The sequence below is a fragment of the Ursus arctos genome, unplaced genomic scaffold (assembly GCF_023065955.2).
Source record: "Ursus arctos isolate Adak ecotype North America unplaced genomic scaffold, UrsArc2.0 scaffold_6, whole genome shotgun sequence".
Classification (NCBI taxonomy): domain Eukaryota; kingdom Metazoa; phylum Chordata; class Mammalia; order Carnivora; family Ursidae; genus Ursus; species Ursus arctos.
In genome coordinates, this window is record NW_026623078.1 from 14,416,475 (window position 1) to 14,430,891 (window position 14,417).

At 36.5% G+C, this 14,417-nt stretch overlaps 1 protein-coding gene across 1 annotated transcript in view; it reads left to right on the forward strand.

Annotated features, from left to right (window-relative positions):
* The window catches only part of RP1 (RP1 axonemal microtubule associated), a 345,533-nt gene that overhangs the window by 207,740 nt on the left and 123,376 nt on the right, over positions 1 to 14,417 (forward strand). Inside the window, exons 18-19 of the mRNA XM_044390380.3 lie at positions 8,976 to 9,172; positions 13,471 to 13,557. Of these exons, the coding sequence (XP_044246315.3) occupies positions 8,976 to 9,172; positions 13,471 to 13,557 (284 nt within the window). The remainder of the gene's footprint in view (positions 1 to 8,975; positions 9,173 to 13,470; positions 13,558 to 14,417) is intronic.

Sequence of the window (14,417 nt, forward strand, 5' to 3'; positions counted from 1 at the left end):
CAAGCCCTTGGTAACCACCATCTGGCTTTCTGTTTTTATAAGTTAAGCTTTTTTTTTAGATTCCACATATAAATGGTATTGTTTGGTATTTGTCTTTGTCTGACTTATCTCACTTATCATAACTTTCTCAGGGTCCATCCATGTTGTTGGAAATGATAGGATTTCCTTCTTTCCCATGGCTTTCACATCTCCTTTATCTATTCATCTGTTGATGGGCACCTAGATTGTTTCCATATCTTGGGTACTATGAAAATGCTGCAATAAACATGTAAGTGCATATATCTCTTCAATATCCTGTTTTAATTTCCTTTGGATACTTACTGAGAAGTGGAGTTGCTGAAAAATATGGTAGTTCTATTTTCAATTTTTTGACAAATCTCTGTACTGTTTGCTACAGTGGTGCTACCAATTTAAACATTCCCACCAAGAGTGCATGAGGGTTCCCTTTTCTCCATATCTTCGCCAATACTTATCTCTTGTCTTCTTGATGATAGCCATCCTCACTGGTATGAGGTGCTATCTCATGGTCTTGATTTGCACTTTCTTGGTGATGAGTGATATTGAGCATTTTTATGTACCTGTTGGGCATTTGGGTATCTTTTCTGGAAGAAATGTCTATTTATTCTTCTTTCCCTTTTGTAATTAGATTGTTTTTCTGTTATTGAGTTGTATTATTTCTTTATGTGTTTTGGATTTTAACCCCATTTTTTTTATATCATTGTTACATTTTTAAGGACTAGAAAGTGTAAGTTTTAGAATGAGGCTGGAAAGAAAAATGATAAAATTAGACCTCATGATAAATATAAACCTTTTCAAATCATTCTTTCATGTAATAAATTATGAAATATGCATTCTGTGCCTACTAAATATCAGATGTAAAGAAATACAGTGATGGGTAAAATGGGCTTGGTCTTTGACTTCTTGAAGTTTACACTCTAGTGAGCCAGATAAATATTAACCACACAAAAATAAAAGGTTAAAAACTGATAAATGAGATATGGGGAACATTCAGGGCATGCTAGGCAAAAATAAAATTTAAGTTATTAATTCATTATAGAAAGACTTGTAAGTCCTTTGTTTTGTTTTAAATTTTTATTTAAATTCTAATTAGTTAACATACAGTGTAATATCAGGTTCAGGTATACAATATATTGATTCAGCATGTCCATATGATACCTGGTGCTCATCATAACAAGTGCACTCCTCTGATAAAGGGCTAGTATGCAAAATATATAAATAACTTATGAAACTCAACACCCCCAAAAGGAATGATACAATTAAAAAATGGGCAGAAGACATGAGTAAACATTTTTCCAAAGAAGACATACAGATGGACAACAGACACATAAAAAGATGCTCAACATCATTCATTATCAGGGAAATACAAATCAAACTACAATGAAACATAACCTCATATCTTGTCAGAATAGCTAAAATCAACAACACAAAAGATGATAGGACATGAAATCCTGGAAATTCAGATGATAAAGCTTTCCTAATACAAATGCCATCTACAAAGTCTCCATGATTTGTTCAAATGTTGCCTTCTATGTAGTAGAAATGGCTTTTATACATCTATGACTTTAGATGGAAAAAATATTCACATATGAATATTACCTAGAAGGGTCCCATTCATTCATCAGTAATTAGATCATGACCCTCTTTAGTTGTCTTTTACCTCTCAAACATCTGTAGTAGTTAAAAGTTGTTTCTTGTCAGAAATACCTTCCTCTTGGTTTTGCAATATAGCTGTCATGCTAGATAGATTTGCATTACATTAGCTATTCCTATTAAAATATATATTAATTGAAAAATACTTTAGAAAATTATTTCATATTTTTAAAATATCAAAAACTATCAGCTCATGAGGTTATGTTTGTCAATCTACTTTCAGGATAGGGCAAGATATATATAGTTGGGGGATTAGGTATTATAGATAAAATAAACCTGTTCTCTGTATTCAAAAGCTTGGTTTATTAAAAAAAAGGTGGATGTTTTTCTCATCAAGAGACAAAGATTTAGAAATTATAAATTACATATACAATAAATAGTGCTTTGGTAGTAGTAAATAGAGGTGTAGGGCCATTCTATTTGCAAGCTCTTCCTTTAGGGCTAAGTTGAATTTTAATATTAATTTTGTTAGGAAAATGGGGTTTGAGGAAGAAATTTAACGTTTTACAAAAATAGAATAGAATAATGAATTTCAATGTGCCCACTTGCCCAGCTTCAACAACTTTCAACATAAGACTAATTTTTTTAAAATATTTATTTATTTTAGAGAGAGAGAGCATGAGCAGGAGGGAGAGAGGGAGAAGGAGAGAGAAACTGAAGCATACTCTGTGCTGCACATGGAGCCCGACATGGGGCTTGATTCCAGGACCCTGAGGTCATAACCCAAGCTGAAACCAACTGTGCCACCCAGGCACCATGTGACTTCTTATTTTTATGAATGAGAAAACTGAGGCCCAGGAAGATGAATGTGGTTGAAGTCTCACCTCTAGATTGAGGGGAACATACTCTGTCCACAGGAATTTGAGCATTGCAGTGTGGCAGCCATACCAGTCCTTAATCTGCTGGTGGTGGTGTCTCACTGCTGTTGCTAAGCAAGGCCTAATCTGTGCCAAAGTCTCAGCCATATCATATACGTTCTTTAAACCTATTTAGATGCCAACACTTTAAAAAGCAAACAAAAAAATATTTGGGCAAAGAAAATGTGAAATCTGTTACCAAGTTGAGGTCTTCCTTAGAAGCAGTCATAGTAAATTAAGTTTATTCTGAAAAAAAAATGTAAAACACATAAAGGAAAAAGTTAAAATTATATCATTTTATTACTCTCCAAAAAGCGGTTTAGATACATACATATATACACATATAGGTTTTGTTGGGTACAGTTTTGTAATCTGCTTTTCAGCTAATAGGATATAGTAAGGATTTCATAACATTACTTATATAAAATAATTTAATAGCTGTAAACAATCCACTGTATAGATGTCCTATACCATATTTACCTAGTTTCTTATTATGGAACATTTTTTCAAAAATTTTTAAGTATAACTTGCAATGGGCACTCATCTGTATTTTGTGTTATTTCTTTAGAATAGAAATTATAAATAGAATTAGCAGTTAATGGCTTATATTAATTGTTCTTCCTCTTGTGATCTTAGTGTTTTTTTTTTTTTAAAGATTTTATTTATTCGATAGAGATAGAGACAGCCAGTGAGAGAGGGAACACAAGCAGGGGGAGTGGGAGAGGAAGAAGCAGGCTCATAGTGGAGGAGCCTGACGTGGGGCTCGATCCCAGAATGCCGGGATCACGCCCTGAGCCGAAGGCAGACGCTTAACCGCTGTGCCACCCAGGCGCCCCTTAGTGTTTGTTTTTTAATATTAAATAAGCATTCAGCATCTAGAAAGAAGTATAGGTTTATTCTTTTGTGCTCATGCTATTGTAGTAAGTCACAATGGTGGTGTAAATTTTCATTTATCATAGAATGAGGTTTTGAAGGGACTTTCGACCTGGCAAAAGCAATGTAGAAGTTCACGTAGAGGATGCAGAAATAAGACACGCAATTTTAAGTAATCCTAATCAGTTGAAAGTACCTCTCTTTGTTGAGAAGAAAACCTACCCCTCATAAACTCTTCTGAGCCATAAAAAGTCAACAACCTGTCCTATAAAATAAACCTTGATGTTTCTTCTGAGTATATTCTAATTTCTTTTTAGTATATTCTTCTTAATATATAAATATACTAAAAAGTGGATTCTTAGTGTTTCCTTTTAGTATATCCTCTTCTATTTGAAATATACATTTTTAATAGTTTCTCCTAATATATGTTCTCTAAATTCTTTACCTTTATGAATATTTCCTTTAAAGTGTGATTCTCCAAGTAGGAGCCTATCTTTTTGTATAGTCTGAATAGTTAGAATAATGGTATTCCTTTAATGTGGACTCCATGCATCTGTTAATATGGTCTTGGCTTGGAGTACATGTTGTAGGCATTGTTATTGCACTCTTGGTATATATTAAGATCATTAGGATGTTGTATTCAGATCCTTTCACTGAAAAATATATAACTGATTTTTTGAATCAAAAAGCAGACCTTTACTTTGATACCAGTTAGTTTTTATCTTCTTGATACTGGTCCAACATTCTAACATGTTGAAATAGTTTTGATTATTTGATCTTGTTTTCTGTTAGCTATCCCCACCAGCTTTGTGCTTCTGTGCTTTCTATAAATGCCTATTATACCTTAAGTCAAGAAACTGATAAATTTGTGAATAAAATAAGACTATTCATGTTAATTTGGTAAAATAGATATTTTTACATTGCAAGATACCTATAGAGAAGATGCTTAACTTATTTTTTTCCAGATGATTTTGGGGTTAAATAATAGCCACTTTTCTGATACCACCAAATATTGATGGACATTTGTTTTCAATATTCATGTTAATTTGGTAAAATAGATATTTTTACATTGCAAGATACCTATAGAGAAGATGCTTAACTTATTTTTTTCCAGATGATTTTGGGGTTAAATAATAGCCACTTTTCTGATACCACCAAATATTGATGGACATTTGTTTTCAATTTCTGCTTTACATTTTAGTATAAATCAGCATTCTCAAATGCTGTCTTGAAAAAGTACACAAACGTTTACACCATTTGTCTTTTTATGCCCATGTTCTCTGATGGTGATTCATGTTTTTGGTGGACCTCAACTTTGATCAATCCATGAACCATTTGAATCAGCTAATTTGTTATTTATTTCTGTGAGTGATTTTTTTCTTTCTCTAGAGCTTCAAAAGATCGACAGTACAATGGTAGCTTAGCTTTTTTTTTTTTTTTCCTTTTGGCTGAGTCAACCTGAGTGGTACTTAATTAAAATGTTCTGTCACCCATATGAAGCTCATTTTTAGTCATCTGAATACATTTTAGGTACTGTAAATTTTATTCAGGGAGACCCTGATAGAGTCTGTTGATTAATCCAGAGTTGCCCTCAGATATTCTCCCAGCCTGGAATATTTTAAACCTCTAGTCACAATAACAACTGCTTTTATGGTTCTCAAATGGATACATTTATGGCCTGAGACTAATGGACTTTGGTTTATTTCCAAAAGATCAGGGCATTAGATGGAATTCATATTTAATTGATGGCAGCATGAACTTTGATACATTATCCTATATTATAGATTATAACATTCTGTCATCAATATTTGTAACATGAATGCACACCAGCGATGTGCCATGTTTGTGCAAATGTGTTGTTTGTGAAAATGTTAGAGAATGAAGAAGAGGTTTTAGAAACCATTAGTTTTCAGATTAAATCAGACAAACTACACATATGCACACATACACACATGTGCATGCATGTGTATGTACTTGCATATAGACATCAAAAAGCTTAAACCAAGTAAAGGTGGTCTATTGACCATGTTCCAGGCTTTGGTTGTTCACTATTCAGTGTTCATTGTTTGTCCTCTGGCCTTCCTGTCTCAGTCCTCCCTGCTACATATGGCTCACCCTGTTTCACATGGATCTTTCTAATACTCAGATCATATCACCACCGTACTTGAGAATATTGACTGCCTCCCTATTGCCTACACAAGGGTGTGCCATCTCCCTTCCAACTTGCCCAGTACCTTTCATGATCTCACTGTTTCTCCTTTTCTCCCATAATATCTCATGTGATGTCATGTTCAGCCACTTATCACCTTGCACAGCTCTTCATTATGCCTGCTATTTTATTTTTTTTTAATTCTTTTTTAAAAGATTTTATTTATTTGACAGAGATAGAGACAGCCAGCGAGAGAGGGAACACAAGCAGGGGGAGTGGGAAAGGAAGAAGCAGGCTCATAGCGGAGGAGCCTGATGTGGGGCTCGATCCTGGAATGCTGGGATCACGCCCTGAGCCGAAGGCGGACGCTTTAACCGCTGTGCCACCCAGGCGCCCCAATTGCCTGCTATTTTAAGCCTCTGTACATACTGGGTATGCTGTTCCCTCTATCTGGAATGCCCTTCCCTTCTGCTTTCCACAAAATTCTGATTCATCCTTTTGCCTTCCTCAATGAAGACTTTCCTGCCCCCCCCCACAGTTAATTACACCTTATTCTGCTACATCTGAAATTTCTAGTACTTTTGTTGTCTGTGAATGGGTCTGCATGTTTGAAATCCAAATATTTATGTCTGTCTTCCCTGCCAAGTAGTGTGTATCTCTGAGGTGAGACTCTCATTGATTTCATTTATCTTTCAAACTTAATCTGTGCCATTAATTTTTAGAGAGCAATGAACCTAACACAGTACCCAGGAAATAACAGGAACTAAATAAAATTTTCTTGAATTGAGTAAAAATGGTCCTTCTAGATGACTCAAATATTTATTAGATATTGAGTAAATGATTAGCATCCTAAACTACTAACCTAGATCGCTAATTACTTTCTGGCACTCATAGATATGCTACAGTGTTTTCGTCAGCAGAGATCTGACTGCCCTCTTGTCTAGAGTCTGAAAAAATTCCAGTGTGTTTGTGAGGTTCCTGATCATGCTTGACTGGAAATAGCAGGCAGGGCATTTAAGTGTTCACCTACAATGTTTGAGTTTTGAAAATCAGATTGTGTCATAACATTTTGTTGGACGAATTTTTGTGCTCATTTCCAGGTCAGCTACCTTTAATATTACATCCAGCATCGCATGGGACTCAAACCTGGTTTGCCTAACTTTGACATCTTTGCTACCGCCTGTGTAATTCTGGACCAAATATTTAACCTCTGAGTCCCAGTTTCTCCACTTGGTTAGTAAGGGACAGTATCTCAGAACTAGTAAGAGGATTGAATAAGGTTGACATGATAATAAAATTAAGTTTTTAGGACAGCGTTTAGCACAGAATAAAATGTGTTCTGGTGAGCTGTGTTTAGATACACCCATCCAGCTTGGAGTACAGAGGCTTTGGAGTCAGACATTCCATCATTTACTTATTATAGGATTTGGGCATATTATTTAACCTCTGCTTCTTTTCCTTATCTTAAAATGGGTATCATAACTTGACTTACCTCATAGAGTGAGAAATGAATATGAAGCATCCAACACAGAGCCTAGCTTGTAGTAGGAGCTTAATAAATGGTGATTATTATTATGATTGGAAGAAAAATGGCTGCTGTTACAGAAATTGCCCAAGAAAGTAAAGAGATGGCAACTCTAAAAAATGAAGGCCACTTCTTTCTTAGTATTTACAATTTTCTGTATAATTTTTATTTTAAAATTTGTTCATTATGGCAGGATATAATTACAATAGACCCTCTTTGTCTGCAGGGGATATGTTCTAAGACCCCCAGCAATGCCTGAAACCACAGATAGTACCAAACCCTATACATGTGATTTTTTAAAAAAGATTTTATTTATTTATTTGACAGAGAGACAGCCATCGAGAGAGGGAACACAAGCAGGGGGAGCGGGAGAGGAAGAAGCAGGCTCCTAGCGGAGGAGCCTGATGTGGGGCTCGATCCCAGAGCACCGGGATCACGCCCTGAGCCGAAGGCAGACGCTTAATGACTGCACCACCCAGGCGCCCCGTGACTTTTTTCCTATACATATATACCTATGATGATTAAGTTTAACCTGTAAATTAGGTACAGTAAGAGATTAATAACAATAATAGAATAATTATACAAATATACTATAATTAATAAATTTACATGAATGTCATCTCTCTTTCTCTGAAAATATCTTATTGTGCTGTACTCACCATACTCACCCTTCTTCTTGTGATGGTGTGAGATGATAAAATGCCCATGTGATGAGATTGAGTAATGTGAGTGACGTAGGCATTGTGACCTAGTGTTAGGCTACTATTGACCATATGACCAGACATCTACTTTCTGACTTTAGTTGACCTCGGGTAACTGAAGCCATGGGAAAGCAAAACTACAGATGATGGGGACTACTGGAGTTATTTGCTGGGTTTGTTGTCATCATTGTTGATACTGTGTTGGTAAGATCCTGGGTGCTGCCTTGGGTTGCCTATGGTTTCAAACCACAGAACTAAAGGTAGGAAGAGCCAAAGAAGTCATGGCTTCAAGGAACTTTTAACCATTTGTCATAAGAAAATTGATTTCATTACTTAAGTCTGGGATGGTTCTACATGGAAATTTCAGCTAAGAATTAGTCCAAACAGCAGTGCAGAATAGCTTGGGAGAGGCTGTCAGCACTGCATGCCACAACATCTTCTTAGGTGAGGAAACAGGTTTTAAAGACAGTGGAAAGAAGACAGCAATTTTAGTTGGGGACTTCACTTCATGAGCCTCTCTTATAAATGTGGAGTGGCCATCTGGGAACTGCTGGCTGATAGGGGCTGCCTTGTGAAACACTGCTGCTGCAAAGTCCCCGTGCTCACAGACTAACCTGCTCTAAGCACCTCAGAAACCATTTGCATTTGTGAAATTCTACCTTTAGCTTTAAATCCTTTCATTGCCCTCTGTAATAGGTTTTTTTTTTTTTTTCAGAAAAATCTCAGAAAATTTTTTATTTCAGAAAAAATCTCATTGCCATTTTTACATTTCATTTGAAAAGGTTTTAATTCTACTTTTGTTGTTGTTGTTGTTATTTTACACTGTAGCAGTTCTGCCTAAAAATTCCGTAAGCCAGGCAGGCAACTTTATGAAGAATCTGTGGAGACAGAACTGCAAATTCTAGCACACATCCATGTTGTAGTGTTGAGGACAAGTGAAAGATTGCCAGGTATTTCAGATGTTTATTGTGCTAATTTAATTTACTTCAGTAGTTCAGTTTCAGTTGACCAGAACCTTGCTGTGAGGAGACAAGCACAAATCAACTCCCTGGAGTTGAGCCGTTCAGTGGTTCAATGCTTCCCTGCCCTGCCCCTCCCCTCCTCTGTTTTGATGTCCTTGGGCTCCATGTGACAAAGGATTCTGTCAGCCTAATGTTGCATCTGATCTGCCACTAATGCCTTTTTCCCCCCCATCGAAGAAATCAGACCTTTCCAAGGAAGTAAGACTCTTCTCTTGGAAGATGAATGGAAGGTGTTAGTGCTGACGGGAAATACAGGGACTCAAGCCAATGTCACACTCCGGGTGTATGGAGATGAAGGAGTCCGTGGACCGATAAGTCTTAGCAAGGAAAGCCCAGAGCAGCTTTTCCTTCCAAGACAGGAGGATGAGTTTCGGGTAAACAATATTGGCAGTAATACTGTTTTTGAACATCCCAAATTTATTTCTGTAATACAGAGGGGTGTGGTTGTGTGTGTGTGTGTGTGTGTGTATGTGTGTTTGTGTAGGAATGGGTGTGTCCTATGTAAAATAAATCTCTGGTCTCCTAAAATCCCCACAAGTTATCCTAATGCCTATTGTAATCATCTGAGGAAACATTTTTTTCTTCACATATCTTATACAAGCAAAGAAAGCTATAGAAGAAAATTGCTTTCTTTAAAGGCAATTAGTTTTAGGCCATTGGTTTGAAACTGGCCCCATAAACCATCGACCTCAACTCAAATTATAACCAGATTATAAGCCATTTAAAAATTCTTCTGGTAATGAAAACCTTATTTTGTATACTGCATATACAAGTATATGAGATGTTGCTCAGCTAAGCAGTATGTGTGTGAGATCATTTTCTTGGCATCTTCAGATGCCATACTTTGAAGCTCTGCCCATGCCCATTTGAATATCTCTCTTCTTAGCATCAGAGAACATGGGGCTGAATTATTTTGAGTATCACTGGTTGCCTCTCCTAGTTCCTCAGGGCTTTGGACAAATTTCAATTAGGACAATTACATTCCACTTCACTAACTCACCCCAGCCCCACAGATTGCACTGTTAAACAGCAGTTGTTCTCCTTGGAGAATATCCCTTTTGTATCCTAACACTGCATAGAGAATAGCAAATGATTGAGGCCAACTCGAGTCACCAGGAAGCCAAGGCCGTTTGAGGCTGCAGTGCTTAGCAAACAATAATCCCAAAGTGGTTTCCACATCTTCAGACCTGAGTCTGCCATTCCACTTTTACAATCATTAATCTTGTAGTGAAGAAAAGCAGTCATGCAGTCATGAAGGAGCACATTGGCTCAATGCACAGGCAGTCATACCTCATACAACATATGCATTTCAAAAGATTATTTGAAGACAATTGTTTAGAACTCAGAGGCTTGTATGGTTCCATCCCTAGGCTACTCCACAAAAGTCTATTATTACCCATAATGTACCTGTGGCGTGTGTATGTATGTGCTGGCAAATCGTGTCAATGTTTTTCTGGAAACATTTACTCAGAATTCAGTCTTAGAATGAATGGTATAGATTCTCAGTCTTGATTGCACATTCAGTCACCTGGGAGCTGTAAAAACTACTGATGCCTGGTTCCACCTCCAGAGATTCTGGTTTATTTTGTTTAGGGAGCAGCCTGGACATTGAGGGTTTTAGAAGCTCCCTAAGTGATTCCAAAGTGCAACCAAGTCTGAGAATCCCAGTTATAGTATTAGACTGTAACTCTGGTGAGCTGGATTAGAGACCTAGCTTACCATATATTCACCATGTGACCTTGGCTATGTCAGTTATTTTCTCCAGGCCAGCATTATTTTTACATATAGAATGGAAGCAATGATATGGTTTTTTTTCCCCTAAATTTCAGGGTAGTCTGAAATTTATAAGAGAGAGAAAATATATATACATTTTAAAAATTCTATTGACATATAAGAAATGCAGTAAATTGGTGAAGAACAGAGGCCTTGGAATTATGGAGACCAGGTTGAAAGTCAGATTGACCACTCATTAGTTCTGTGACCGTGAACAGATTGCTTATCCTCATTAATCTTTAATTTCCTTCTTAGTAAGGAGTGAGAGGCAGGTAATAATACTAACTTAAAAGGCTATTTGTAAAAAAATGTTTGGGAATGTGTGCCTCACACACTGCCCCTGGTAGATGGGAAGTGCTCTACTAACTACAGATGTTGCAGTTACCAAGGACTCTCTCTCTCCTGGTCAATAGCAACAGCATGTTTTCTTCTAGCTTCTAGCTTCTATTTACTGTGAAGTGAGAGCAGGGACTTACCCAGATCCAAACTACTACTTCAGTGTCAAGAGACTCAGGGATGGCTATGAACACCCCCTAGGAGTCTAAGGCCTTGTAAACATGACCAGCAACGTGGGCATCAGCTGGAAGCTGGTTAGACATGAGGAATCTTAGTCCCCACCTCAGATCTACTGAGTCAGAATCTGTATTTTAACATGATTCCCAGGTAATCTGTGTATACACAGATAATGTTTGAGAAGTACTGGTCTAGGGTTTTAAGGAATAATGGGCCTCTTGGTAGTCTGAAAACCTTAAATCAGGATGAGGCAGCTCATACCTATACTCTCTCACTTTTGTGGGCATTGACTCCCTTGTTCTTCACTGACATCACCTGCAACTTCTGTATTAGTCTTTTATTCTCTTTTCCTGCTTCCCAATCCCAAAGTGAACACTTAATTTTTTTTTGAGGACGGTGTGGCATTTTTGATCGAACAGGCTTCGGTCAGAATTTTACTTTTGGACCTGTGTATCCTGCTATGTATCCTTAGATAAATTACTTAGTCTCTTTGAGTCTTTAAAGAGCTTTACTCTTCACAGAGCTATGTACAGATTGGAAGAGACCATATATGCCAAGCACTTGCTCCCTGGCTGGCACATAGCTGAGCTCATTGCATGGTAGTTATATTCTCCAGAAATAACAGGAAGACAGTCATGAAGTCATGTATGCTATAACCTGACTGTTCAGTTAGCCCTTTATTTTTTCACTTAGAATGTGTGGAGAGAGAAAGTTAACACTTCCAAAGAGATATCTAATGGCTGGCTTAACTTTTGGAGAGAAACTAGGCCCGCAGTGCAGGATAACTTCTTACTTCCTCTAGTGGGAAGAGCTAGCTTCTGTGTTCTGCCACCAAGATCAGCTCTGGGATTAGAAAGTGAGGAGAAGTGTTGTGGGGGATTAACAGCCTCTTTTCCTCTCTCCCAGTCAATGCCAGCATAGTCCTTCTTGACCTGGTGATATAATAGCTCCATCAGCTAGTTGGTCTAGATGCTACAGTTTACGGGGGAAAGTAGTTGTGGTGGTGGACCCTTAAAAAAAGAATTTCTGGGGCATCTGGGTGTCTCAGTTGGTTGAAGTGACTGACTCTTGATTTCGGCTCAGGTCATGATGTCAGGGTCACGGGACTGAGCTCTGTGTCGGGCTCTGCGCTTAGTACAGAGGCTGCTTGTCCCTCTTCCACAGCTCCTCACCCTGCTCCCTCTCTCTCTCTCTCTCTCTCTCACTCTAAAATAAATAAATAAAACTTTTAAGAAGGAGAATTTCTAAGTGTGGGAAATGGGTATGCAAGAGGAATTTTGATGGCTTCTGGGTCACTTGACTATCCCAGCTCTTTAGGGGTAGTTTATAGGTAGACAATGATATAAGTCAACTATAATATCCAAGTTCCTTTATATATTCATATCTGTAGTCTGTGGAGATAGAGGAGTACCTATAGTAGAAATAATGATTATGGATATTATTTAAGCTATTAAATAGCAAAATGGTATATTGCCTTTTTTTAATCCTCACAGTTCAATGTCCTGGACATATCTTATTACACTGAAAATGTCTGCTTATAAATCTATCTCCCTTACCAGACTGTAAATTTTTCTATGATAGGAACTATGCCATCATGTTTATATTTGTATAACTTGTAGCCTTGCATAATGCTTACATTACTGTGCTAAATAAATATTTCTTTAGTTAAACTGAAAATTGTATGCAATAGACATTATGTCCATCCAACATATAAAGAAATTGAGATTCAGAGTTGTACAATACCATATTTTATTCAGGTTGCAATAGCCAGGATACCAATTGAGCTCAAAATGATTCCCAAGCCTGTTCTTTATAATGCTACCTGGATTAACAAATACTCTTGGGACATTTCAAAAACTAACCAAGTATACATACTCTGTGGGCAGGTTTGTTTCTTGTCCTTGAACTTTGAACATCTATGTTGTAGTTTATAATCAAACGAGCGGATTTTCAGAGTAAAAGCAAGTTCTAGATTCACGATACTTTTCCCTAAGCTTGTAGAAATAGCTATATTTAGCTTTGATGAAAATTGCTTTTTTTTTCTTTTTAAAATAAGAGCCCATCTTTGGGCGCAGCTCAGAAGATGTTGGCTTCCAGTGAGAAATGTGTGGTAATCAGAGAGCTGAGCATATGTATGTTCTTTATCTTATTCTTTCATCTGACTCCTTCTGCATATTTTTAGTCAAGTCTCGTGATTTTTCTATTTCATATTCTGTCTGTGGAGTCCACTAGTGGCTTCATTGCTAGACTCTGAGAGGTTCCCTTAGAGCTTTCCAGTTATTAGCAACAACAAAAAAATGCACTTAGTAAGAAGAAGAAAATGAATTTTTTAATGTGCTTAATTTTAAACACTCTGCTAATTGTTTCTTCATTACATGTCATTCAGGTTGAAATAAGAATCATCGGAAAAATATGTAAGATCAGGCTAGGACATGCTGGCACTAGCGAGCAGCCTGAGTGGAGCTTACAGAGGGTAATGGTTTTTATTTTGTGTTTAATATTACTCTATTATGAAAAGAAGGAAGCAGGTTTTTTGAAGCAATGAGAAAGATAACATATTTTCCTAATTATTGTAAATAATGTGAACACAATTTTTGTGTTATAACATTCTAAACAAATAGGGTTCATCTTTGTGAAGTTCTTAAAAATAGCATTTTTATAGTTATATTTAAAAAGGTAATCTGTGTTCATGGAAGAAGATCTGAAGAATATAGTCAGGTATAAGAAAAAAATGAGTTGTTATTTATTGATCATTTGATGACCACTGGGGTTGTTCACTTTCTTCCAGTCTTCTGTATGAATCATTTTCTTGAACTCACTTTCTTTCTCTGTACATACACCTACATACACACACACATGTTTATATATAAATATATGCTATATATTTATACATATAAATACATATAAAGATATGAATATATTATATGCACATTTACACATACACATATATACACACATTTATATATAGTTCTCCCTTTAATGAAATTGAATCATACTATGTATGTATTTTGGGATCCTGCCTTTTCTTTATTTTTTATTTTTTATTTAATCATGGCAATAACAATAGCAATAATAATGTGTTTGCTAAGTTCTTACCATATGCTATATGCCTTATGAATACAACCATATTTTTGTTACCTAAACAACTCTTTGATTTAGGTACCATGAGTATCCATTTGTATAGATGAGAAAACAGAGGCTCAATAAACTTGAATGATTTAGCTAAGATAACTTAGTAAAGGTCTTATTGTGTGTTAGACTCCAAGGATGGAGAACTTTTTAAAATTAAAATTCTATTTGAGTATAGTTGATATATATAGAGTTACTGAGATC